Source organism: Colletotrichum spaethianum (assembly GCF_022836535.1).
Source record: "Colletotrichum spaethianum MAFF 239500 DNA, contig06, whole genome shotgun sequence".
Classification (NCBI taxonomy): Eukaryota; Fungi; Ascomycota; class Sordariomycetes; order Glomerellales; family Glomerellaceae; genus Colletotrichum; species Colletotrichum spaethianum.
Window position 1 is genome coordinate 680,294 of NW_026054776.1, and position 24,554 is coordinate 704,847.

Consider the following 24,554-nt stretch of genomic DNA (forward strand, 5'->3'; position numbering starts at 1 on the left):
AGACGTGAGCACAGTGGAAGAATCACTGCGCTAAAAGTTGAAAGCCAACGCGTACTGGATGACTACTTTCTAATTCAGTTGCCAAACTATGTTAAAGAGAACCAAGACCTCTCATAGCAGCCTCGTTGCTGTAACAAAGTGCCAAGACGCTGCCACTTCGTGGCGTCATTGCATAGCTCAAATACGGACCCGAAAACTTGGGGGTCTTCAGATGCTTTATAAATCCATGTGATGGCCATGTTCGAATGATTTTGTCGATTGGACAATCTCCGGTAGCACCAGTCGCTCTTTTTGAGTTCGCAACCAACTTTTACACTCTTTTCCAACGTAAATACCACATTCGCTATGTTGCTGCTTCCAGCAATCGTCTCTTGCCTTTCCCTGGCCCTGGCGGCCAACATCTACGTTGCACCCAAGGGTAGTCCAACGCCAGATGGCACCCAGTCGAAGCCCTTCGGTGACATCCAGGCGGCCGTCAACATCTCCCTACCCGGCGACGTGATCATTCTTCGCGGCGGAACCTATGACCTCCTGAAGAACATTAACATCACCGTCAACGGCACGGCGCAGGCCCCCATCACCCTGCACGCCGCCAAGGACGAGGAGGTCATTATCGACGGCGAGGGTCTGCCCGACACGCCTGCTCCGGTTGGTGCGTCTGTCCCCAACAGGAACCGCGGAGTTCTTCACGTCGAGCGCATCCAGTACTGGAACTTTGCCCGTCTCACCTTCACCCACGGCCCCTACGGAGTCTACGTGAAGGACTCTAGCAACCTGCGCTTTAACCAGATCGTTACCCGCGACAACTACGAGAGCGGTTTCCACATGCAGGGCGCCCTTTCTAACAACGTCATCTCATACCTCGACTCGTACGGCAACCGTGACCCGAGGAACAACGGCGAGAACGCCGACGGTATTGCTATCAAGGAGGGCAAAGGAGAGGGCAACATTATTGTTGGCAGCAGATTCTGGGACAATTCCGACGACGGTGTCGACTTTTGGTGAGTAAAGTATTTGAGTGGAGGCGACTTGTTAAGTTGTGATGATGTACAAGCTAACAGTGCGTCTAGGGAGTTCCACTCCAAGCTGATTATCAAGGACAGCATTGCATGGGGTAACGGGTTCAACCGCTGGGTACGTTAGGTCTTAGAGCCATCAAGATTGATGTCATTTCCTCATGATCAAGGCTAACCATTGATAGAACATGCCCGACTTTACCGGCAACGGCAACGGCTTTAAGCTCGGCGGCGGCAGCGCCGGCGACATCCTGCCAGCAGCCCGCGACGTCATCAACTGCATCGCCTTCGGCAACAAGGCCAACGGCTTCACTGACAACTCGCAGACGGGCGACTTCGCCATCGAGGACAACACCTCGTGGATGAACGGGCGTGTCGGCTTCCGCAGCGTTAACGCGACGGGGGTGCTCAAACGCAACGTCGCCGCCGTGAATAACCCCACGGCCGCGGCCAATGCCACGTTCGGCGGACAGGTGACTCTGAGGGATGCGCAGACTTCCGTTGGGAACTCATGGGATATTGAGGGCGCTGTTCTTACCAACGCCAGTTTCAAGAGCGTTGACATCGGCCTTGTCGCCGGACCTCGTGGTAAGAACGGCAAGATCACTCCTAGTGATTTCTTGGTTCTCGTTGACGGGGCGAAGAGAGGAGCAACCACCAACTGGAAATAAGAACTCTCTTACCAAGGGGTCGATGCACTCTAGTTGCTCAAATCCATTCAATTCAAGCTACCTAGGCCGTTATTAATCAACCAAGACTTGACATCTTCTTCACTTATATAATCTCAGAGTCTTCAAGCCAATTTTGAGAACATTTTGCTGATAATGACAAACTGGGTGTTCAGCTAACAAAGTCGCTATGCCTCTGTCAGATTTTGTTCGAAAGGCCAGGTGATCATTGAGTCCTGATTGATAAGAAACGAAAGGAGGCCCACGTGCAATCCCGATCTGGGATGCTAGTGTCATCCGAAATGCGTGTCATTGCGGTTCCGCACCACTTCTCCACCGCGAGCGCTGTCGAGCGGACACGTTGGCGGCATTGTGGGGCCGAGACACCGGGCGGACGGCAGACTTTTGGCGAAAAATAGAAAGCTGCACATCCGCTCCAGAGGTGACCCTGTACTATAGCAGAGTCGGGACGAAAACAAGGCTGAGGTGGTGGATTATTAGATCGTGTGATATTGGTGAGATGCTACTGTGTGAGGGAAGATGCCTGATGAGATGGACCCTGAAGAGTGGTGCGTGACGTAATAAGGGTGTCAATGGGGGCGAGTCTCCCCGCCAAGCGAGTTCCAGGTCGTGATGTGATCATGCGCGTCAGACATGTCACGATCTCACCTCATCCCCTCTCTTTGCTCGCCTAGCTCATCTTGGAAGATTACCGAGGTGCACTTCAAGATTGATTGACGGACGAGATCGTCGTTTCCAATCGTCGTCGTCTAGCGCTCAACCACGCAAGCACTAAGCTCACAACATGAAGTCGATCGGCATCTTCCCGGGCTCTGGTGCCCTTGGCGGCAGCACTTACGACTACCTGTTGAAGCTTCTGCCCGCCGACCACATCATCTTGATCAACCGGCACCCAGAAAAGATCCCGCAAGAACACATCAAGAATGGCGTCCGGGCGCGCAAAGCCTCATACGAGTCGAGCCCCTCAGACCTTGAGGCCGTGTTCTCGGGAATCGAGGTGCTCTTCTTGATCTCCTACCCAAGCCATGTGCACGAGTACCGGAAAAAGGTAAGGCAGCGGACCTCATTCGCGTCAGTAGCTCGTCCGGGCTAACTGGTTGCTACCAGGTGCAACTGCCAGCAATCGACGCAGCGCGACGGGCGGGCGTGAAGCACATCTTCTACAGCTCACTAGCCTTCGGCGGCGACCTCGAGGATTCGTCCCTGGCGGAGGTGATGCAAGCCCACCTCGATTCGGAGCGCTACCTCGCCGAAGCCGCGGCGTCGGACCCGAGCTTCACGTACACCGCGGTGCGCGAGGGTCTCTACTCGGAATCGTACCCGATCTACACGGCCTTCTTCGACATCAACGCGCCGACCGACGAGATCCTCATCCCGCACGACGGGTCCGGACCGGGCGTCGCGTGGGTCAAGCGGACGGAACTCGGCGAGGCGACGGCGAAGCTCATTTCGCAATACTCGTGGGACCCCGACCACTTCCCGCACGTCAACAAGAAGGTCCTCCTTACGGGCCCGAGGGTGTGGTCACTCGAGGATACGGTCAAGGTCCTGAGCAGAGCTGCGGGGAAGGATGTTCGCATCCGCAAAGTGGACGTCGACGAGTATGTGAAATTGCCGCAGGTGCTCTCGCGGTTCGGATCACAGGACAAAGCGCGCACGTGGGCGACGGCATGGGAGGCCATCAGCGCCGGGGAGACTGCCGTCGTGACGGACACGCTCAAGGAGATTATTGGGCGGGACCCGGAGGAGTTCGAGGTGACCATCAAGCGCCTGACGCAGGCGTGAAACTGATTCATTAGCGGTGGGCGGGCTATTCATTCAAGCGGGGTGGAGGTAGGCTCTGGACAGGGCTTTGCAGCGCTGAAGCGAGCAACAGGTCGTTTCCAAACACCAGCGGCGGTTGCGGGCGAGATTCACCAGTGCAACCGACCACATCGGAGAAGACATTGTCAAAGTCGTGAAAAGGGATGATAATGCATTTTTATACGCTGAGAGATGTTCTGTTGTCGGATGAGTACAGGGCTCTTTGTTTGGGAATGATAGAGATGAACACGTCCCAGTTCGGCTTAGCTCGAGTCATGCATTGCGCTATCCAATATAGGACTCAGCTTTTCCGGTTCTTTCAACAATTGGGCGATTGGTTTAGTGGTATAATGACCGCTTAGCATGCGGTAGGTCCTGGGTTCGATTCCCAGATCGTCCATACTTTTTGCTTTTGCGGGCATCTGTCAAACTTGTCTTAAGCTCTTTTTTTTAGTCGCGGTCGCTCTTGAAACCTTGGATTAAAAGCACGACAAAAATTCGCAGCACGACATCAAAGGGCTGAGCGTGGCAGCTGATTCATAAATTGGAGTTTGTTGTTCACGATGTTCGCTGCGTTGTTCATGAAAACAAAATTCGACCGTCCGACCACATGCTACCGACTGAAGCGGTGCGAGGCAGAAGACCAAACAAAGCCCGGTGTTTCCTGGATGCTGTGTCTTCCACAGCATTCCTTTGAAATCATAATACAATACACCAATTTCGGAACTTGGGTTTGCAAACAAGGACGTCATATGGCGCTGCGTGGCATGGAAACATGTCTGCCTCTAGAAAGACCGCTAGGTGCATCCCGCTCCAAGCCTGAAACAGAAGCTCGTTGATACTTGCCCGAAAGCTATTTATCTACTGGATGGTGGCAGTGCATGACCACAACCGTGAACTACTCTAGTCCTTTGCGCTCAAAGATACATGGACTTGCCATTGTGTTCTCCAAAAGTCGAAGTCAGTGGCAGCGTCCCCTCAAGCCCTTGTGTTGACTGGCAAGGCCCCTCGTATCGATGCCGAGTCCGACTTAGCGCTACATCCACTCACTGGGGCAGCCGAACAAACGATTTAAACTTAAATCAACCCTCCCGCCGACGAACACTGTTCCTAGGTAGTGTCTGTCTTCCCTCACTGGCTGGTTCCTTGGAGTCGAACCACATAGTCCTGCCTCCAGACCGCAGGAACAAAGCATCGTCTCAATCAAGCTCTTATTGCAGGAGACAACTCATGTATCCAAGCCCAGCCTCGGCCCATTCCCTCCCCCAGCCCAACCCGCGATCGCCAACCCGGGGAGGGGTCCTTACCGCCACGCTACCCCAGTTCCGGCAGGTCGGCTGTGCGCAATCCGGCACTTGACCTTCTGGACCTGTCCAAGACACCGCTGGGGTCAGAAAGTTGAGGGTGACATCGGCCCAACCCTAGCTTACCAGTCAATCAGCTTTTGCTTTTCCGACTGCTTAATCTAGACGTGGCAGCCGAAGAACAAAAGATCCGTTAGGCGTTCTTGGTCTGATTGCTGATATCGTTGTTGTTGACACGCCCCTCATCCCGTCCCCGGTGAACTGCCAGAAGCCTAAGCGGTCTCGGTTGCGTGCTCGTCTGATGATTCGGTAGGTCCCTGGCCGACGCACCCATCTCCTCTTGAGTTTACAACCTTCCTTCTCCAGGTCCGTTTAAGCCCCCGGCGGCCCCAAACTCAGCACCGATGCGCCATTTAACGCAGAGCCGCCAGCCAGTAACACGGGTCTCGCGAAGCTCTTGTCATCTTACCTTCCCCCTGAGAACGGTTGGGGAGAGGCGGGCTGGGGTCACACAGCTTGTGGGTGCGCCAAGAAGCTACCCTGCGTCCCCTCGGAGCGGAACTTTTGTACAATCGACCGCATCGCGTCGTGTTTTGATCGGGCAGGTCTCTTGGCCATCTGCTGGAGATATGCCAGACTGTCGAGGGGTCAGTTGACAGCAGCGCACTTCGCCGCAGGTCGCAATGACCAAACGGGAAGGTTATTGGAGATTCTGCCCAGACACTCTCCGACGGTCCGATCCTCGTCACCCATTCATCCCCTCCTGACTTTGCGTTTGGCAGCTCTTGGGGAACATCTTTTCCCCTCATCTCGTCCCCTGTTTCCTCGCAACCGTCACCATACAAAAGAGGCACCTTGGCCCAGCTACGACAATGGCCCCTCCTGTGCACTCCCGTTGACATCCAGCTTCCAGCCCGTCCCCTCGTCGGCCCCTTCACGATGAAGTCCCTCGCTACCCTGTCCACCATCGTCGCCGCTGCCTCTGCCGCCTCTATTGCGGCAGAGGGCGCCAAGCGCGTGAGCTACGATGGCACCAAGGTCTTCCGCGTGTCGGTCGGAGATGAAGTCGACAGGATCAACGGCGTCGTCAACAAGCTCCAACTCAGCACCTGGAAGGGTGCCCCGAGAGCCGGCGCGTTTGCCGACATTGTGGTTCCTCCCACTGCGGTCAGCGCTTTTGAGGCTGAGATTGCCGGCCTGAACGTTACCACCATGCACGAGGATCTTGGCGCCTCGATCGCGGACGAGTCAAACTTCTCAGTCTATGCCGGTATGTGACCTGCCCATGTTTCTCCAGGATTGCAAACCACCTATGGTCTCTGCATCCCGCTGTGCAACCATGCCAATGATCACTGCTGACCTTGCGCAGTCGGCTCCGCCAACGCCACCTGGTTCAACTCGTATCACGCGTACGCCGACCATCTCAAATTCCTCAACGACTTGGTCGCCTCCTACCCCAACAACGCCGAGATCGTTACCTCGGGCAAGTCGCTCCAGGGAAATGCCATCACCGGCATCCACATCTACGGCTCCTCCAAGGGTACCAAGCCCGCCGTTGTCCTCCACAGCACCGTCCACGCGCGCGAGTGGATCAGCACCTTGGCCAACGAGTACATTGCCTGGAACCTCCTGAGCAAGTACTCCTCCAACACGGAGATCAAGGGCTTCGTCGACAAGTACGACTACTACATCTTCCCCGTCGTCAACCCTGACGGTAAGTGACCTTTTGATCCACGAAACCTTTTTGCAAAAGCCGCTTTCTCACGCGACGTCTAGGCTTCATCTACACCCAGACCACCAACCGTCTGTGGCGCAAGAACCGCCAGAGCACCTCCGGCAGCAGCTGCATCGGCCACGACATCAACCGCAACTGGCCCTTCCAGTGGTCCGTCACCGGCGGCGCCTCCACCGACCCTTGCGCCGAGGACTTCAAGGGCGCCTCCCAGGGCGATGCCCCCGAGACTGCCGCTCTCTCCGCCTGGCTTGCCAAGACCAAGGCCGCCCAGGGCCTGAAGCTCTTCATCGACTTCCACGCCTACTCCCAGCTGTTCATGACCCCCTACGGCTACTCCTGCACCGCCGTCACCGCCAAGAACTCGGAGCTGCAGTCTCTCGCCAAGGGCGCCGTGGCTGCTATCAAGGCCGTCCACGGCACTTCGTACCAGTACGGCCCCATCTGCACCACCATCTACAAGGCCACTGGCAGCAGCGTCGACTACGTCAACGACGTCGTCAAAGCCGACTATGTCTTCACCCAGGAACTTCGCGACACCGGCAACTACGGCTTCGTTCTGCCCGCCAACCAGATTTTGCCTACTAGCGAGGAAACCTACGCCGGTGTCCGCTACCTGCTCCAGAACATGAAGTAAAAGGAAGGGTTGGCAGTTGGCTCGACAGATTTTCCTATGAGACAGTGTTGGCCGCCTCTCCAAGCAGTTAGCTTTCATGACTTATGTACTTATTTTTCATGACCATGCACATATGAGACATCTACCCTAGCTGCATGCTTGACTGTTTTCCCTTTTCTGCCAATGAACCTAATTTGAATGATTAAAATAAGTGATTTGTAGCAAATTTCAACTACACATCTCATCTTGCAAGAACTCCAGAACACAACCCTAGCTAGATCGTAACACATCATATGTACCCACGTCGTCCCGCCGGAGGGCCTCCAAGCGCGGCCCATCGCACAATGACACGTCCTCGGTGCTAAGGTTGACGAAACGCCAGAACATCAGACGACGCCTTTCGGCTACATGTGCAAACAAGTTCTTGGCCGACGTCGCGCGAGTTCCTGGATCGAAGCGGCCCAAGCAAAGGGATCGGTGGGGAGGATCTCCCTACTTTAAGCTTAGTCTTTGTCCCCCATGCTGTCTGTTTCCCGAACGTGCATCGCGCCCGCCGGATTACTTCATCGTTGTCTCACATTCTTTCAACACTGTGAAACCACCCGCATCGAGAACAATCATCTTGAAATCCGCATCCCTCAAAGTCACCAGGGTCTTGGCCACTAGACCCTACCAACTCATCATGCGCCCACTATCAGGTTTATCGGCGCTGCTGACGGCGCTGGCACTCCCAGCTGCCGCTGTCGCAGAACTTTCACAGCGGGATCTCCAGCCTTTGCCACTATCCGTCCGAGACCAGTACATCGTCGACGCGAAGAATGCGACTGTTGCCATGGTCGGCGTCAACTGGGCGGGCCACGAACGCACCATGATTCCGGAGGGCCTGCAGTATCAATCCGTCGAGCACATCGTCAAGAAGATTGCTGAAACTGGCTTCAACTCTGTCCGCTTGACTTTTGCCAGTGAGATGGTGGACGACATTGTCGAAGGAGGAGGAGACGCCAATCTGAAGGCAACTTTGCAGAATGCCCTCGGTCCGGAAAATGGCACTGCCGTAATGAAGCAGATCATCAAGAATAACCCTGCTTTTAACGAAAGCACGAAGCGGCTCGAAATCTGGGACGCCGTTGCCGCTGAGCTTGGCCGCCAGAAGATCTACCTCCACCTAGATAACCATGTATCCAAGGCAGGATGGTGCTGCACCCCCTATGACGGAAACGGTTGGTTCGGCGACACAAACTTTAACACATCCAACTGGGTTCGAAGTCTGTCGTTCATGGCGGAGCACGTGAGTATCACACACACCTTCTCATCAGCATCATAACTGATGTACACCTTGTAGGGCAAAGCCGCCAACTGGTCTTCGTTCTCCAGCATGGGCCTCCGCAACGAACTGCGTGATCCCTTTTCCGCAGCTCCTCCCCCGAGTCTGGAGAACACGACGTGGGTGACATGGAAGACGCGCATGGTCCAAGGCGCCAACGCGATCCACAACGCCAATCCCGACGTCTTGATCTTCTTCGGCGGCCGCATCTTTGACTTTGACATCTCCGCGCCGGTCCAAGGCAAGTTCGGAAGCGAACCCGGCTTCAACTTCTCCATCGCCGAGTTCCCGTTCAAGAATAAGTTCGTCTTCGAGCAGCACCAGTACGACCAGGGGCTCGTCGACGACAGTTGCAATAACTACAGAGATATCCTCACGGCGTTCGGGTCCAACGTCATGACCATCAGTGACAACGGGACCAACCGCGCGCCGTTAGTCATGTCGGAATGGGGCCATGACCAAACTGACGAGAGTGGCATGTACAAGAACAAGTTTCGCAGATGCCTGATGGACTTCATGGTCGAAAAGCAGATCAGCTGGATGGTTTGGGTCTTGGGTGGAAGCTACTACACGCGCGAAGGCGTGCAAGACAAGGACGAGCCTTGGGGTAAGTCACTACCATGCCCCCTAACACAAAGCAAAGACGAGATATCTGACTTGGAGTGTAGCTCTGCTAGACCACAACTGGAGTTCATACCGAGGCAAGGCTTCCATCGTGCAGCTTCAGCGTGATATGGAGAAAACATACGAGGCCTTCAACCAGAGCATGCCGGCAGCGGGTAGAAGCCCAGGGAACCAGCCCAAGAGTGCCGCCACTAGCATCTCACGGAATTTGCCAGCGTCCGTGGTACTGGGCACTATTGCTGCCGTGTTTCTTCATATGGGAGCTTCTTGAATTTTGAGGGCATGGGGTAGTAATATTTAAAAAACACATAGCATCACGCTGCAGAAATTGTATGTTAGGCTTTTCGGGCACATGATTTTCACCATTTGATAGACTATACTCTGCCAACTATTGAACCATTAATCTTGCCTTGGGATGTGCTTCCAGCAGTGGAGCAGGATCTGACTCTATATTCCCTCTGTCAAGTTATTTCTTGACAGGATAGACCTGCTTCCCATCAAACCAAGTTTCCAGAACCTTCGCCTGGAGCGCCTTCTTAGGCTCCCACTCGATATCCAACACAGCCAAATCGGCCTTCTTCCCAGCCTCCAGAGATCCTACGCGATCCTCCATGAAGCAGCTCCTCGCTGCACCTTCCGTCGCACCGGCTACAATGTCACACAGTGACAAGGCAAACTGCGGGTTCACAACAGTCTCAAGCCCAGGCTCCCTCGCTGATCTCCGTGTAGTTGCAATGTAGAGGTTGCTCATGATATGATGCGGCGCCGTCGGTGCATCAGACCCAATAGCCACTGGGGCACCTCCGTCCGCGAACTCGCTGTAGGCGAAAGCACGTCCGCACCGGTCCTCGCCTATGAGTTTCGGCCAGGCGCGGAGAATGGCCGGGTCAGAGTGCACGGGCTGGACGGAAGCCGTGATGCCGAGTTTGCCCAGGCGTTTTGCGTCTTCTTCCGTGGTAACTTCGAGGTGCTCAATACGTGGGCGGTGCTCCGGCCCGACGTACTTCTCAAGGACATCAATGGCGTTGGCTACGGTCCGGTCACCGATGGCGTGGAGAGCAACTTGGAGGCCATGTTTCGTGGCCGCCTCAACGACGGGAGCCATATGCTCTGGCGACCAGACAGGCTCGCAGTTGTCGTTATTGTGGCTGTACGGCTCTTTCAAGCTCGCCGTGCATCCGTCGATGATTCCGTCGCAGACAAGTTTGATACCGACAAGCCGGCAATCCGGGTCTGTCTCGAGGTTGAACTCTCGCGCGAGCTCGGCAGCACGCTCGACCTGCTTGATATTCTCGGCATCATTGTCTCTGGGCAAAATCATCCAGTAAGCGGCAAGGCGCACAGGGACTCTACGGCCTGCTGCTTTTTCCTGCTGTCTGTACTCCTGCAGCGCGCTCCATCCCTCCTCTTCCATTGCCATGTCGATCAGGCCCGTGAAGCCTGCACTGCTGTAGTCGTCGATCGCTGTCTTGATGGCGGATATGCGGTCTTCTGGCGTGGAAACCCTTGCCATGTACAGCGGGATGAATTTCATGCTGGCTGCTTCGGAAAGCAGACCAGTTGGCTTTCCAGTCTTTGGGTCGCGCACAATTTCACCGCCAGGAGGGTTAGGCTCGTTGTCTAGGTCCAACTCCTTCAAGGCCGCCGTGTTTGCCCACGTAGAATGCAAGTCTTTTGCTGTAATCAAAATGGGGCGCGGGTCTAGGTCGTCGATCAACGAAGCCAGAGCTCCCTCGGGGGTCATGAAATGCATCCATCCGCTGCAGAAGATACGTTTATGATCGGGGTTGGCGATGCCGTACTCCTTTATCGTTCTCCGTATGTCCTCGAGACTTTTACATTCGTCAAGTCTCAGCTTCTGCAGGGTCTGCCCGAGCTGTGTCAAGTGAATATGTCCATCAACAAGCCCGGGAAGAACGGTACGTCCGCCAACATCGCGAACTTGAGCTCCCGCAGCGACGGCCGCCTTCACTTCCTCCGCAGAAGCCTCTCCAACATACGCGATTATACCATCTTTAACAACAAGAGAACTCCCGAATTTGGCTTCTGATCGTTGACCGGGTGGCGCCTTGTTTGAGCGGAAGAACTTTCCGTTTTCGAAGACGATGTACTGACCAGCTGTCATTGTATGATGCGTGAATTCAAGTTAGTGTGGGAGACCGAGAATGAATTATCCTCGTCTACGTCGATCTAGTGATCTTAGTCTAGCAAAAATAAGTCTCGCATATGCATTTCCACAAGTAGGACATGTGGCAGATAATATGTGATTGAGGGCCACCAGGGGTCAAGTTGCACGATCTCCCGATAGCTACGATAGCTTAGATGAGGGCTGAGTTGCGGGGATTATGCGGGGACAATATCCGACCCCTCGGCTGGGCGCTCGGCGTTGCAACTACACAGGTGGGGTGGTGTTCATTGGTGTTAAGAAACAACGCATGTCCTCCGTGATCGGGGCAGTATTCATAGCATGGTAGATCCGACACTTCGGCAGAGAGGCTGCATAGATAACAATGAATGTTATCTAAGGTGGTATTTCGCAAACTCTTAAAGAGGGGGAGCTTGTTTCAACCAATAGTTGAATCCCAATTCGGGTTTGAGATGAAGTACAAGCTGTGGTTCTTAAATTCATACAGAAAGCTCTGGTTTCTGTGTAACCTACTTTGATATATCAAACATTGCAAAGATTTCGACCAATTATAATTTCTCAATCAAGTGTAAGCTAAAACCTTGAAGAAGGGTGCTTTCTTTAGCATGATTACGGATGTACTGTGAAAATCAGAAAAATAGTCTGGATCCTACATTCTACCTCAGTCTATTATCGTCCGGCCGATTTCAACCCAAATGTGAAGGCTTGTGATAGATGCTTCTTCTGTCAAAAGATGAACCAGAGCACTAGCTGAAGACCGAGTCTCGAATGGCATGGTTCCTCGGCTCCGTCCATGATTTCAATCATCTTCATGGATCCCTGACGGCCCACTTAGTGGCAATTGGCAGTGACTGATTCCGCGTCTGGAAATTAGCGGGTGTTTTCGACAGTTTGACTTGAAAACAGTCAATCTCAGGTTTGGTAACGATCCAAGGTGGAAATTTTGGGATTTTTCATGGAACTAGTTGTCCATATACGTGTGCTGAATATTTTTATAACAGCGAGTCAACATAGCGCTGTACCTCAAGCAGCAAACTAGAGCTGTCAGTGACGACGAAGCCGGGGTCATGGGATACCTACTATGTCATGTGACCGTGGAGCTTCGTGTCCACAATTGTCCTTCATTAGTACGCTAATAGATGGTTTTCTGTCTTTCGTTTGCGCGCGATGCGGATGAAGGGATGCAGAATCCTGCCGCCGAGAACCGCATGCTTGAAGTATGGAGACAAACAATTTGAAGCGAATCTCGTAAGTGAACCACTCAAAGAAAGTGTACACGAAGCCAGAGCGGCTAAACGATACACCAGATGCAAGCGATGCCAGCAGAGGAAGGTACTTCAGTTATCAGCGTTTACCCTGGCCCCGTAGGCGCCGGTTCGGTTATGCTCCGGCCAAGGTTTTTGCACCCAGGCTGATTACGCAAACAGATCCGCTGCTCTCGCACCTTTCCGTGTTCCAGTTGTTTCACTGCGTTGGCCAAGTGTGAGTATCGGGAGAGCGATTTCAAACGACCGCCGGTGTCACGTGAATATGTAGCGACTCTAGAATCTCGCATCGCGTCACTGGAAAGCCTCTTAGGCAAGCTCAAGGGCGCACATAGCGACGAACGAAACCAGATTCTGAACGATTTAGTGGATGAGGACCATGTACCTTCGTTCTCTAGATTGCCCTTGGCAGATGAGATCGCGCTGAGTGAAGCCATGACCAAAGCCTCATTCCAAGAGATGACTGACGGTAAGTAATACTCCCCATTTTGTCCATCGACGCCCTGCTGCTGCATGAAGCCTGACTTCTCTTTTCAGGTTCAATGATCTATCATGGACCAACAAGCATTTTCCAGAATGAAGTCGGCAATTCTATGTACCCGGTTAGCTCGTCCACGAACTCGAAACCATCATCCTTCCACGAAGACACGAGAAATCTGGTCAACCAGACCATGCGCCTCTGCATCAGCCTCTTTTTCCATTGGCAGTATCCCATATTCATGTTTCTCGATAGAGAGGCTTTCATCCGAGAGTATGAAGTTAACCCAGTAAATGGTACCTACTGTACGCCACCTTTGATTTACAGTGCAGCTGCACTTGGCGCCCTCATGTCAAAGGATCCAGAAATCAGAGCAAAGTCGTCCGTTTTTGCGGAAACTGCACAATCAATCTTGACAAGTGAAGAACTGGGCGTTTCAAGACCAACATCAGTGCAAGCTTTCCTCTGCCTTGCTAATTATGAGATCGGTGTGGGCAATATGTCCAAGGGTTGGTTGTTTACAGGTAATATATCAGAAGCTGTCCAAGAGAATGATCGTCTAACGACGCATCAGGGATGGCTTTCAGAATGGGCCAAGACCTTGGCTTGCAAAGAGACTCTGCAGACTGGGGTCTTAAACACAAGTCGAACCTTTCAGGCCCTCCCCCATTCGATAATGAGTCTCGACGGCGGATCTATTGGGGTTCTTTTCTATCAGATAAGTGAGTTCCAAGAGCGAATATCAGTCGTCCCGCTCTAATGTAGGCATCGCAGAATGTTTAGCCTCTTTCTAGGCCGCCCCACGTTCTTATACGAGAACGATGCAGACGTCAATATCGGCGAACCTCAACCGTAAGCTTCTTTAGCTACAAGAAAATTGCGAAGCAAAGCCACTGACCGTGTTACAAGACTCGATCCTCTAATATGGGAGAACTGGTTGCTAGCCCACAATCTTGGATTTCCGCGGACTGTATGTCCAGCTGGTCCAAAATTGACGCTGGTTTTCAACCAGCAGGTCGAGCTAGGCCGGATAGTCCATGAAATGCTATCTCAGACGTTCGCACCAAAGAAAATGAAGGACCCCACATCTCGAAGATGGAACGAAGTCTCCTTGAATAAGCTGAACGCTCGGTTGGTTGCTTGGCATGAAGCGCTGCCTGCTGACATGAGATGGAGAAAGTGGTTCACAAACAAAGACGTGCTGCAGCCGAATGTAGCCATCTTGCAGTAAGTAATACCCAACTGCTTCCTTTCCTATTCTATTCAAGTATCTCACTCCCCACCTAGCATATTCTACCACAGCATTCGCATCTGTCTCAACCTGCCTTTCATCGCCTCCGTTCGGCGTATACCAACTGCCCCGGAGGGAAACCTAGAAACCTCAGGAAACCCAATTTTCAAGTTGCTTAGGATATGTCAGTCGTCAGCACAAGGTGTAGTTGATGTTTTGCAGCGCTTCAGGAACCAGCACACTCTCGAGAACACGCCTCTTCATTTTGTCGGTGCCACCATCATCGCTGCGAATGCGGTGCTGGTTACAACGCGGCGCCAGGGAAACTCGATACCTTCCATGAAAGAGACCCTGTTGCCTACTCTGGATAGAGCCTTGGAAGAAATGTCCGTGTCGTGGAAGCTTGCCGGGGAGGCCAGGCAGAAGGTTAGGAGCGCTCTCACCTCGATGCAACAACAGCATCCGGACCCAGCGTCCAAGTCTACACAGTCAGGTCCCTCATTCGTTAGTGGAGACCTTTCCTATGAGCCGTCAATGGTAGATCCAACCGAGATCCAAGTCAGTGCCAACACGCCCTTCACGACATACGAGCAAGAAACCATAAGGACGATAACACATCCTGCAGAATTCGAAAGCCCAGAACAGAGTGTCTGGGAACCTATGAGCTTGCTTGATAGCGAAGCGGGGTATTGGGGAAATCTCGGGAATGACCTTTTCGTTGGTTGGGGTTTAGATGTTTTTCATGGTGTGACCGATTTCGAGTGGCCGGATCAGTCATCCTACCAAAATGGCTGAGGCTCTTATCAAATGACAATAAATTTCATAATCATTGTGAACAGAATAATTTGGATTGGTTAAACTTGATTAAGACGCAGCTTTACTCCCCTTGAATGCTCTAGCATTAAGAACACAAAGTTGTGGGGAACCCAGGCATTGCTGCTTGGGGGCGGATTTACTGACAACCCCGAGGCGGGTTACTATTGTCTGTGAATGCTTGGTACAAAAGATCAACTAACTTACCCATACAGAAGATATAGTGAGCCGCTGACTCATCGGCTTATTTTCGTATTCACGCAAAGTATCTCACTAGGTTGCATTCTTCATCCAGTGGCTTTACCCCCCGCATTTGTTTCACACTCACTGCACCTTGGGTAGAACCATTTAGTGACGGATTTGTTCTCGTCCCGCGGCCAAATGCCATGACGATCGTTCACAGTTCAGAACACCCCGTGGCACGGAGGAAGAAGTCAATCCTCCGCTTAGGAAGTTCGCAAATGCACTGCAGTAACTGCTGGTTACATACGACAGTTTCGTATTCTCACGACACAGTTCTGACTGTCTTGGCAAGTTTTCCAATATCTGTTCTACCCGCAACTTACACTTGAAAACGACACACTTGCCACTTAGATTTCATTTCCGTACGATTGAGTGATCTCTGTTTACCTCTCTGTCCTTCCAAAATGTTGACCATGAACTTTACAACAGCAGGCTACGGGCTAGCAGCCATATCTGCGATACTTTTTGTTCGGGTTAGTTGTATCGATCACCTATCCCCTACATCTTGTCAGGTCTAAGCCTCGATATTGATATCGACAACATCAAGGGCACATCACCGGGTTCACATGTTCGATTCATCAATTACCAGGACCGTGGTATAAACGTTTCACTCACTATGCCCTCAAATGTCACATACTAACTGGCAGACGTGTACACTACGTACACTCTCTCCACCATCATATGGATCTTTGTGCAAATTGTGCCAAGGAAGTCGCTATCGCTGACCCAGAAGGCTTCATTGAAATTCACAAAATTGGTGCTGGATTCCTGAAGAGCCCGTGGTACAATATTGCGGCCGCTAATACCGGAATTGGTATTTTCTCGATGATCAACCCAAAGCAGCATGCAGCCCGTCGAAAACTCTTTGCCCGAGCACTCACGAGCGCGGCCCTACGGCAGAATTGGGAACCCGTTGCGAGGGCAAAGGTCGAGAAGGCTATTGAGCGGATCAAGACTGAGGCTCTTAGTAGCAAAGCTAATGTACTCAATCGGTGGACACTCATGGCCACCGACATCATTTCTGAGCTTTCATTCGCGAATCTTTTGAGATCATAGAGACGGAAGAGGTATTTCCCCGTATAAAAAGTTTGCATCGTTCATAAAGCTAAGATTATTTCAGACGAACGACTACATCAAGGCTATCCAGAAATCCATTGCAGCAGGCACACTTAAGGGCGAGCTACCTGTGCTCTACTACCTGATCCATCTGCTTCCCATCAAACCAGTCCTAACGATTCTCAGCGCCCAGGATGTCATTAATGCCCTTGCCAGTAAGGCAGTTACGAATTTGCGCTTGAACGGTCACTCAGCGAACCTATTCGGCAATATGCTAGCTACAAGCGAGCCAGGCGAGAAGGTGAATCTAACAGACGAAGTTATCAGAGTGAATCAGCAGACTTCATACTTTCTGGAGCCGACACAACGTCAATCACCTTGACATATCTAGTCTGGGCAGTGCTCAAGAGGCCAGATCTCCAGAGTCGACTGGAGGAAGGAGTGGCAAGTTTGAGCGACGCGTTTGACGATGCCACCTTAGAGAAATTACCGCTCCTCAACGCCGTCATTGACGAGACTCTTCGCCTATATGGGGCCGCTCCTGGAAACCTACCAAGAACTGTTTCTTCAAGGGATACCGCTATCGCAGGATTCTTTATTACAGGTGGCATAAGCGTTGAAACACAGGCGTTCACTCTTAACCGACACCCTGATATTTACCCTGATCCTCTGAGGTAAGTAGACCGTCTGCTGCAAAGGGCAATAATTAACCGAGCTCAAGGTTTGGAAAAACTCGATTCATTAAGCCGGATACCTTGTCTTTTAGGAGTGGTCGCCTGCCTGTTCTAGAGTCAAGTATCGAACGGCCACACTGGATCCAGGTACGTCAACGACAATCCAGCCCTTCACAACATCCTTAACAAACGTGTGATATATACAAGCACACGCCATCATGGTCGCTACCATTTGTACTTGCAATTTGTACAATCATCGCCGTTGCATCCATGGCGAAACTCATCGATGACACTTACGGGTTTCGTGTACTTTAGTGTCGTCTTATAGTCGTGGGGCAGACCGAACACCTTAGGGCCGGCGATTTCAAGTGCCCGTTCCGTGGCCCATAGCGGATGCCCCGCCATAATCATTACTGCGACCTTCAGTCCGTAGCGGTATTCCTGAACGCCAACGGCCTCTCCTGTGGAGGTGTCCAGAAGACATATCAGGTCCGGAACAGTAGCTAGGACCTGTGGAAGATACAACATCAGAAAAGAAATCAAAACAGAGTGGAGAGGGAATGCTTACTGTTTCACTTCCATCTTCCGACTTGCCCAGTACACCGAGATTTTCATTCATGAAAGGAACGACAACCTCTTTTAATCCCTCTCCGATTCTGTCCGTTTCTGTCTCCATCTCACTCTCACTGAGCCTCTCAATAATCACTTTCCCCAAGCTGTGCGCCGTGGTCGTCAAGGTGCTCTCGACGCTGCGAATTTTGCCTTGGAACAGCACCTTGGCGCTACCAGAACCACCAGCTGCCTCAATAATGTCTTTGGTCACGGTTGAGACAGTACCGACTTGCTGTGCTAGGGCGACGACGCGTCCGAGACGCCAGGCCAGCGAGTAAGTGTTTGGGATTCCAACCTCGCGCATGAGTTTTCCAGGAATAGGACGGCCGGCGGCACCAGCTGCGGACCCCATGGCAACGCATGCGTCTCGGATAGCGATGCCTGCCGAAGTTTCGTCGGTCTGAGTCGCTGGGATGACGACGTTGTGGCCAGTACCGCTGCAAAGAGTTACAGGTAGGAGCTCGTTGATCGACTTGGCGTGAATGTATTGCGACACCATCTCGAACTGAGGGTACGCTCGTCCTGGCAATGCATGTCAATAACTCGATCAAGATAAGGGATAACGGAAGCTTACCCATCATATCCCCATCTACAGTCGGGATGTCATAGTATCGTGAGCTTCCCCAGATCAATGTAGCAACACCGTTTGCGCCCCCGATTTCGGTAGCGATCAGTTTTTCAAACTTCGTCTTCATCTCTTTCTCCATCTCCTGCATGGCATGCCATACACCGTCTCCTCCTGGTCGCTCTATGCTCACCGCTGGAGTACCAACACTAGCGACGGGTGGCATCATCTCGTCGTCCTTGAGATCTTCAATACGGACAATTCTCATTGACTCTCCCTCAGTGAGGAGTTGCTTCAGTTGGAGGTATGAGGCGTAAGGAGATCCGCCGCCACCGCATCCGAGAATGTAGCAGCCAATGGATAAGAAATTGATATCAGTTTTGGAGAGCGACCACAAGCCGTTGGAGTCCACCATGGGCTTGTAGCTCTTGAGATCCACCTCTTCATCTTCCGGATGGTCCTCAGAAGCTAGTGAATCATGCTTCTTGGTTTCCTCAAACATCTCTTCGTCGATAAGTTGGTCTGGGGCAGCAGTTTTAACCATCTCGGAGTAAACTCGCTTATGATCAGCGGGCAAGGCAACCTCAATCTTGATGGAGGTCTGGTTCTGCACATAGGGGACTCCGGCAACTTCTTCGTGCAGGACAGTCACGGAACTGTCATCTCCACCCTTGGCTACTGCATTGTGGATTGCCCTAGCCTTTACCTCTGCGATACCACCCTGGATGTCCGAACCGTGGATGATGGTTTCGGCAGAACCATAGATCCTCGCGATTGAAGCACCAATGGCGTTGGCAACACCAGCATGTTCGGGGACGATAACCTTACTAACCCCGGTGAGCTCTGTAGGACATAGAACGGAACCGCCTCCGACAAGTATGACAGTGCATGGCTCGGGTGACAGCTTGGCGCGGTCGATGACCGCCTCCAGCATTTTCCGTATCCGGGCTCTGCCTTTATCGACAACGTCGGCCGTCAAAGACACAGCGGCGTTGCCAATTTGGGCACCAGAAGCCACGGCAACATCAGTCGCAGTGGCAACGTCGCCTCCAAAGCAAAGAGCCTTAGTGACGAGATCATGGCCAACACTGTCAGGCCCAACGCTTATAGAGCCGTCTTCCCCACTGTGTAGAATTGAGCCTCCACCGAGACCGATACTCTCAACAGAAGGCATTTCCAGATTGACCTTTACACCAGCCAATGCTGTGTAGCTCTTGGACAATCTAGGATATCCGTTGTTTAGAAGATATCCCACGTCAGAAGTTGTGCCACCGATATCGACGACGATGCTGCCAGATTTGTCGATTGAGTCTCTGGCAAGAAACGCGGCGCCCCGGATGGAGTTGGTCGCCCCGGAGGAGAAGATCCTGATGGGGGCTTGCATGGCTTCGGAGAAGGGTAACAAATGACCTGCGTTGGAAGTAAGATACAGGGGACACTGGAGGCCAATGCGGCGCATGGCACCGATGAAGGCTCTAATAGTGCGTTGCGCGAAGTTGAGAATCGAAGCGTTGAGTATTGTTGCATTCTCACGGGCCAGAAGACCAGGACCGGCGATGTTGTGCGAAAGAATAATGTTCACATCTTGACCCAGCTCGCTGCGCAATATCTTCTCCACCTCGTCTTCTTGGTGGTAGTCTTTGTCGGTGTTGCAGCCGATACCGACGACTGCAACATTCTTGAGACCCTTAGTTTTGATTTGCTTTGCCTGCGCCCTTACAGTCTCTATGTCGATCGGGCTGATGAGGGTTCCGTCAATGTTGCAACCCCCAGGGATGATGGCCGAATGCCCATTGATGATGCGCTTTAGGGCCGAAGGCCAGTCCGCAAATGGCGGGGTTCCAGTTGAAAAGTTGTGTGAGGCTAAGCGCAGAACGGCAATCTTTTCAACGCGGGATGTATCTCTCTCAATAATGGCGTTGAGAAAGTGTGTCGTGCCGATAGCAAGTGCTGTGATGTGCGCTGGGTCCACGTTTGACTTATCAAGCAGGGCTTTCAGAGTGGCCTGGACAGAGAGCGTCACGTTGGATGTGGTAGGCGCTTTGTGAGACGCAACAACGGCATCTGTACTGGATTTCGAAACATCCAGCAGGACACTGTCGGTATTGGTACCTAAAATTGTAACCAGTCAACATTCAAAGTCCGATATGTAGGGCGAACTTGGGGTCTCAATGTTTGCTCACCTCCCACGTCAACTCCCACTACTAGCGTGCAGTTCGTCGCACTCATCTTGAACCAAATGTTCGTGCGGGGTTGAGGGGATTTGTTGAAGTGGCTCGCACACAGCCAGCACGCTCTGCGAGCTCTGATTCTAATGCACGTAGGGCACGAACCAACAAGAGTGACAGCAGGCAAACAATTCAACGTACCCTCAATATGAAAAAGTCGCGCAGCGATAGCTTCACGTTACACTGGCTTTGGTTGATGCAAGAATCAGCTACGAGGTAGGGTTCAAGTAGCAACTGGGTTCGACTCCGTTCATCGGCGACCCCTCCAATCAGTTGCGCTAACGCCGAGCGTTCCTCTCGCTAATGCACACTCTACAACTTCTGCCAGGGCATTTCATATAGTACAAGAAGGGTCCGTCAGAAGTGGGTGGTCGGAGGCTCGGATTTAATCGAGACTCTCGCTATCAACGTTGCACTCTCTGATCAAAGCTATCAAGTGACGAGAGGAGCCACACTAATTACATGATGACGCGCGAAATTCATTTGTTTCATTTTTAATTCCATGCATATTTGTGCCCAAATCACCAACTTACATGAAAGCGAAGCAGGGCAAACGAACGCAGCTGTCCTGAAACTCATTGTGGCATCGCTGAACGGTATCAAGGAATATGGACCGTGGTAAATTATCTTCGCAGCGTTGCTTGTTTTAGTACGTGAGGCTACCAGACGCTTTTCGCATTTATCAAGTCTAGGCATTTAAACACCCAAAGATGGTTGATCGTCGCCCTGCCGCTGACTTCGCTCAGTTTCTAGTTAATTAGCAGCCTTCAATCATCTACATTGTGTACTTTTCAATTGCCATAGCCCATTCACACTTTTGCTGATCATCGCGGATTGTCGAAATATCTCATTCGATCCCAGCCATGGGCTCCGTAATTATCAAGTTGCCCGGCCAACATTTTCAACCGTATCTCAATTGCTCAGAACCCTTTTAAACGACTAGAAGATAAGACGCCCAGGGCGCGACAGCCAGAGGCTGGATTACTGCTCCCATGGAGAATTTATTCGTATATCAGGCCGAATGGGCAGCATCAGCATAACCCAACAATCACTTAAAGTGTCCATCGTCACGATGTATTCATTTCTCGAGGAAAACACTATTGCATGTGTCTCCGAATACCTTCATCGTCTTTTGCCATACTTCAACCACATCGTACACCCTCTTTGCCATGTCTCTACCAAGCGGGAGCATTCCCTCCGCCTCTCGTCCCTGTCCCACGGCGGTGCCCATGACGACTTCATATGTCACTTGTGCTGCCTTCAGATGATCTCCGTCAGCAGGGAATCCCTCAGTGAATGATGCTGCCATCACGTTGTACACCTTCTCCAGCGCGCTGCCTTCGTAGTCGGGAGGGGTCGGCTTACTCGCTAATTTCACCGAGGGCCCCATATTCGTGTCAAAGGACCCAAGTGCAACTGTTGACACCCGCACACCAAACGGCGCAATTTCTTTGGCGAGAACCTTGCTAACACCTATATCCAGACGAAGTCAGTCAATGTGGAGGTTCTTGGCTCTAGGTCATACTTGCCATCCATGGCGGCTTTTGCAGCAGCGTAAATGCCCATTGATTCTCCCCCTCCAAGCCTGCTCCGGACTCTTTCCGATGATATTTCATCAAAGGTTCTCGATAAAGGACTTGCTTCACAGCCTAGTCTACGGGGACTACTCCGCGCCTTGTTTGAATCCGTCGGGTGGGCTTTGCTTTACCCGGCATTCCCCAGACTCCTTCTTGTCGGCTTCAATCTCAGCCAACCATTGGTTGTCAAAGTTATCTTGACGTATTTACAAGGCCTTGAGAGTGGAGGCTGGCCGCCCAGTATGGACAACTTCATCATTTTCGCAGTTGTACTTGTCTTTCTCGGGATGGCTCTGTCCACTAGTATCTACTGGCAACTGCAACTCCGAAACCTGGCAAAGATCCGAGTGATTCTTATATGCGCCATCTACATGAATGTAACCACAATACCATCTGTTCAGACAAATACGGCCGCTGTCACTCTCATGAGTACAGGCGTGGAGAGGGTGACGCAAGGACTTCGTTTTATTCACGAAACTTGGGCAAACGTTGCGGAGGTTGCGATAGCAGTCTGGCTACTACAGCGAGAGCTGCACGTAGGCTCTATAGCTCCAATCGTGGTATCAATAGGTAAGCCTAATCTCAGTTCATTTTAGTTCAGGATCATTGAGAAGCTTAACATGTCCGCTAGCTTGCTTTTTAGCCACACTCGGCCTAAATAAATTCACCGTGCCACGCCGAAATCGATGGATGGAAGCACTTCAGTCGAGAGTCAGCAAGTACCACTCCTAATAATTCCTAGCGCTTTCCATAGTTTAACAAGAAATCATTACTGGAAAGGTACCACGATAATCCTTGTGTCGTCTATGAAAGGAGTCCTATGACGGGTCTGAGCGGGAAATCGTCCCATACTTTGTAGTCACTCCGGCTTCAGGAATTAAGACACGCAAACAAGTTCAGAATGATTCAAGTATTTTCCTTTTGCATAGGTCAGTCTCATCTTTAAATTCTCAACAAGGCACATTGTTTACAAGGTAAGTAGCTTTTGCTCTCATCTTCATTGCACCTGTTGCAGGCTTTGCCATTTTTCTCGCTGTATCTGGGAGCAACACTCATGAGCAGCCATTCGACGTAGCGACCGCATTCACGTCATTATCTCTGGTAGTCGTACTGACTCAGCCGTTGTCCAGCTTGTTTCAGTGCGTTCCATTGTTTATCGGGACGGCCAACTGCCTGGAGCGTATACAAGCCTTTTTGCAGTCCACCTCTCACAGGGATCCAAGAAAGAGAACCTCAGGCTCTGAGAACATTTCAGATGGCGCCAGAACAACCGAAAACAACCAAGAAAGTGTTTTCTCCGGTGGAACCAAAAATACTGTCTATGCCTTCCTCATCAGCAACAATAAATTCGGCTGGAAATCAGACCTAGCGGTTCTTCGAGACGTGAATATCAGCATCCCCAACATGTAGCTCACTCTCATCGTAGGTCCAACAGCAAGCGGCAAATCAACGTTGTACAAGGTTCTCCTGGGCGAAGTTCCTTACGCTCAAGGAACAATCCTCTAGGACGGTTCTATTATGGACATAGCGTTTTGTGACCAGATGCCATACTAACCAACACCACTGTTACACGCTGGATGATGAAACCTGGTATAATACAGTGGTCTATGCAGTTGACTTGGATACAGACTATGAAAGCCTTTCCAAAGGTGATCAGACTTATGTTGGAAGCAATGAAGAGGCTCTCAGTACAGGGCGAAGACAAAGAGTTGCTCTCGCTCGTGCGGTATATGCACGGAAATCAGTCATGATTCTTGATGACTCGTTTAGTGGGATGGACTCCGTTACCAAGAGTCGAATCTACTGTCGGCTTCTGGCTTCCAAAGGTCTCTTACGCGAGATGAAGGCTACAGTTGTTTTGGCATGCCACGATCAACATCCACTCCCCGGAGCAGATCAAATCATTGAACTCAACTTCATAAAGCCCCCTATCTCTGATCCGCAAGCTCAATCTTTGGGCACTGAGGCCTCTGAGATTGAACTAACAGAGCCTTCTTTCGAGAAAGCAATCGTTTCAGAAATACCTCTGGCTGAAAAACAACACCCGAATGAAAATGCCGAAGACAAAGAACTCTATACACCTAAGACAAGTGACTGGTAAACTTACAGATACTTCGTCATTACTACAGGAACGCCAAATGCCATACTGCTGGTAGCACTCGGAGCAACATTTGGGGCTCTTTACACTTTTCCGTCAGTATGGGTGAACTGGTGGACGACAGATTCAACGCCCGAGGATGGTTATTACCTCGAAATATACGCGCTGCTTCACACTGCAGCTCTTGCCTGCAGGTTTTTCTTCACACGACACTGCCTCGATACTGTAGTTTCCAAGTCAGGGACCAGATTACACCAAAGGCTGCTTTCAACCGCGTTATCAGCAACCCTCTCGTACCTCAGCAGCAAAGATTCCGGTTCTATTATATATCACTTCTCCCAAGACCTTCAGCTAGTTGATGGCGAATTGCCTGCCTCTCTTCTCAACACCGTAGCAACTACATTCATAGCTGTAGCACAAGTGGGCCTCATTGCAACAGCATCTCTGTGGCTTGCCATTT

The 24,554-nt window shown here is 51.7% G+C and overlaps 7 protein-coding genes and 1 non-coding gene across 8 annotated transcripts; 5 read left to right on the forward strand and 3 right to left on the reverse strand.

Annotated features, from left to right (window-relative positions):
• Positions 1-345: 345 nt before the first annotated feature.
• On the forward strand, positions 346-1,687 carry ColSpa_03216 (pectate lyase L; the record flags this gene model as incomplete). Its single annotated transcript, XM_049269428.1, has 3 exons — positions 346-1,001; positions 1,062-1,134; positions 1,202-1,687. The coding sequence occupies 3 exons, from the start codon at positions 346-348 to the stop codon at positions 1,685-1,687; spliced, it is 1,215 nt and encodes a 404-aa protein (XP_049125385.1).
• An 802-nt stretch (positions 1,688-2,489) lies between these two features.
• Positions 2,490-3,490, forward strand: ColSpa_03217 (quinone oxidoreductase 2; the record flags this gene model as incomplete). The annotated part of the gene is made up of 2 exons (XM_049269429.1): positions 2,490-2,753; positions 2,813-3,490. 2 exons carry the CDS (start codon positions 2,490-2,492, stop codon positions 3,488-3,490), a joined length of 942 nt encoding a protein of 313 aa, XP_049125386.1.
• A 346-nt stretch (positions 3,491-3,836) lies between these two features.
• Positions 3,837-3,908, forward strand: ColSpa_tRNA_087. The gene has a single exon. It is a non-coding gene; the product is annotated as a tRNA-Ala (tRNA).
• A 1,843-nt stretch (positions 3,909-5,751) lies between these two features.
• Positions 5,752-7,181, forward strand: ColSpa_03218 (metallocarboxypeptidase A-like protein; the record flags this gene model as incomplete). Its single annotated transcript, XM_049269430.1, has 3 exons — positions 5,752-6,082; positions 6,182-6,526; positions 6,589-7,181. 3 exons carry the CDS (start codon positions 5,752-5,754, stop codon positions 7,179-7,181), a joined length of 1,269 nt encoding a protein of 422 aa, XP_049125387.1.
• Positions 7,182-7,842: 661 nt separating this feature from the next.
• Positions 7,843-9,379, forward strand: ColSpa_03219 (glycosyl hydrolase 5 family protein; the record flags this gene model as incomplete). The annotated part of the gene is made up of 3 exons (XM_049269431.1): positions 7,843-8,448; positions 8,503-9,091; positions 9,153-9,379. The coding sequence occupies 3 exons, from the start codon at positions 7,843-7,845 to the stop codon at positions 9,377-9,379; spliced, it is 1,422 nt and encodes a 473-aa protein (XP_049125388.1).
• Positions 9,380-9,574: 195 nt separating this feature from the next.
• On the reverse strand, positions 9,575-11,233 carry ColSpa_03220 (putative amidohydrolase YtcJ; the record flags this gene model as incomplete). The annotated part of the gene is made up of 1 exon (XM_049269432.1): positions 9,575-11,233. The coding sequence occupies one exon, from the start codon at positions 11,231-11,233 to the stop codon at positions 9,575-9,577; it is 1,659 nt and encodes a 552-aa protein (XP_049125389.1).
• Positions 11,234-17,239: 6,006 nt separating this feature from the next.
• ColSpa_03221 (putative D-/L-hydantoinase subunit A) lies at positions 17,240-20,420 on the reverse strand (the record flags this gene model as incomplete). The annotated part of the gene is made up of 4 exons (XM_049269433.1): positions 17,240-17,524; positions 17,583-18,148; positions 18,201-20,255; positions 20,375-20,420. 4 exons carry the CDS (start codon positions 20,418-20,420, stop codon positions 17,240-17,242), a joined length of 2,952 nt encoding a protein of 983 aa, XP_049125390.1.
• A 1,077-nt stretch (positions 20,421-21,497) lies between these two features.
• On the reverse strand, positions 21,498-21,809 carry ColSpa_03222 (uncharacterized protein; the record flags this gene model as incomplete). The annotated part of the gene is made up of 1 exon (XM_049269434.1): positions 21,498-21,809. The coding sequence occupies one exon, from the start codon at positions 21,807-21,809 to the stop codon at positions 21,498-21,500; it is 312 nt and encodes a 103-aa protein (XP_049125391.1).
• Positions 21,810-24,554: the final 2,745 nt, after the last annotated feature.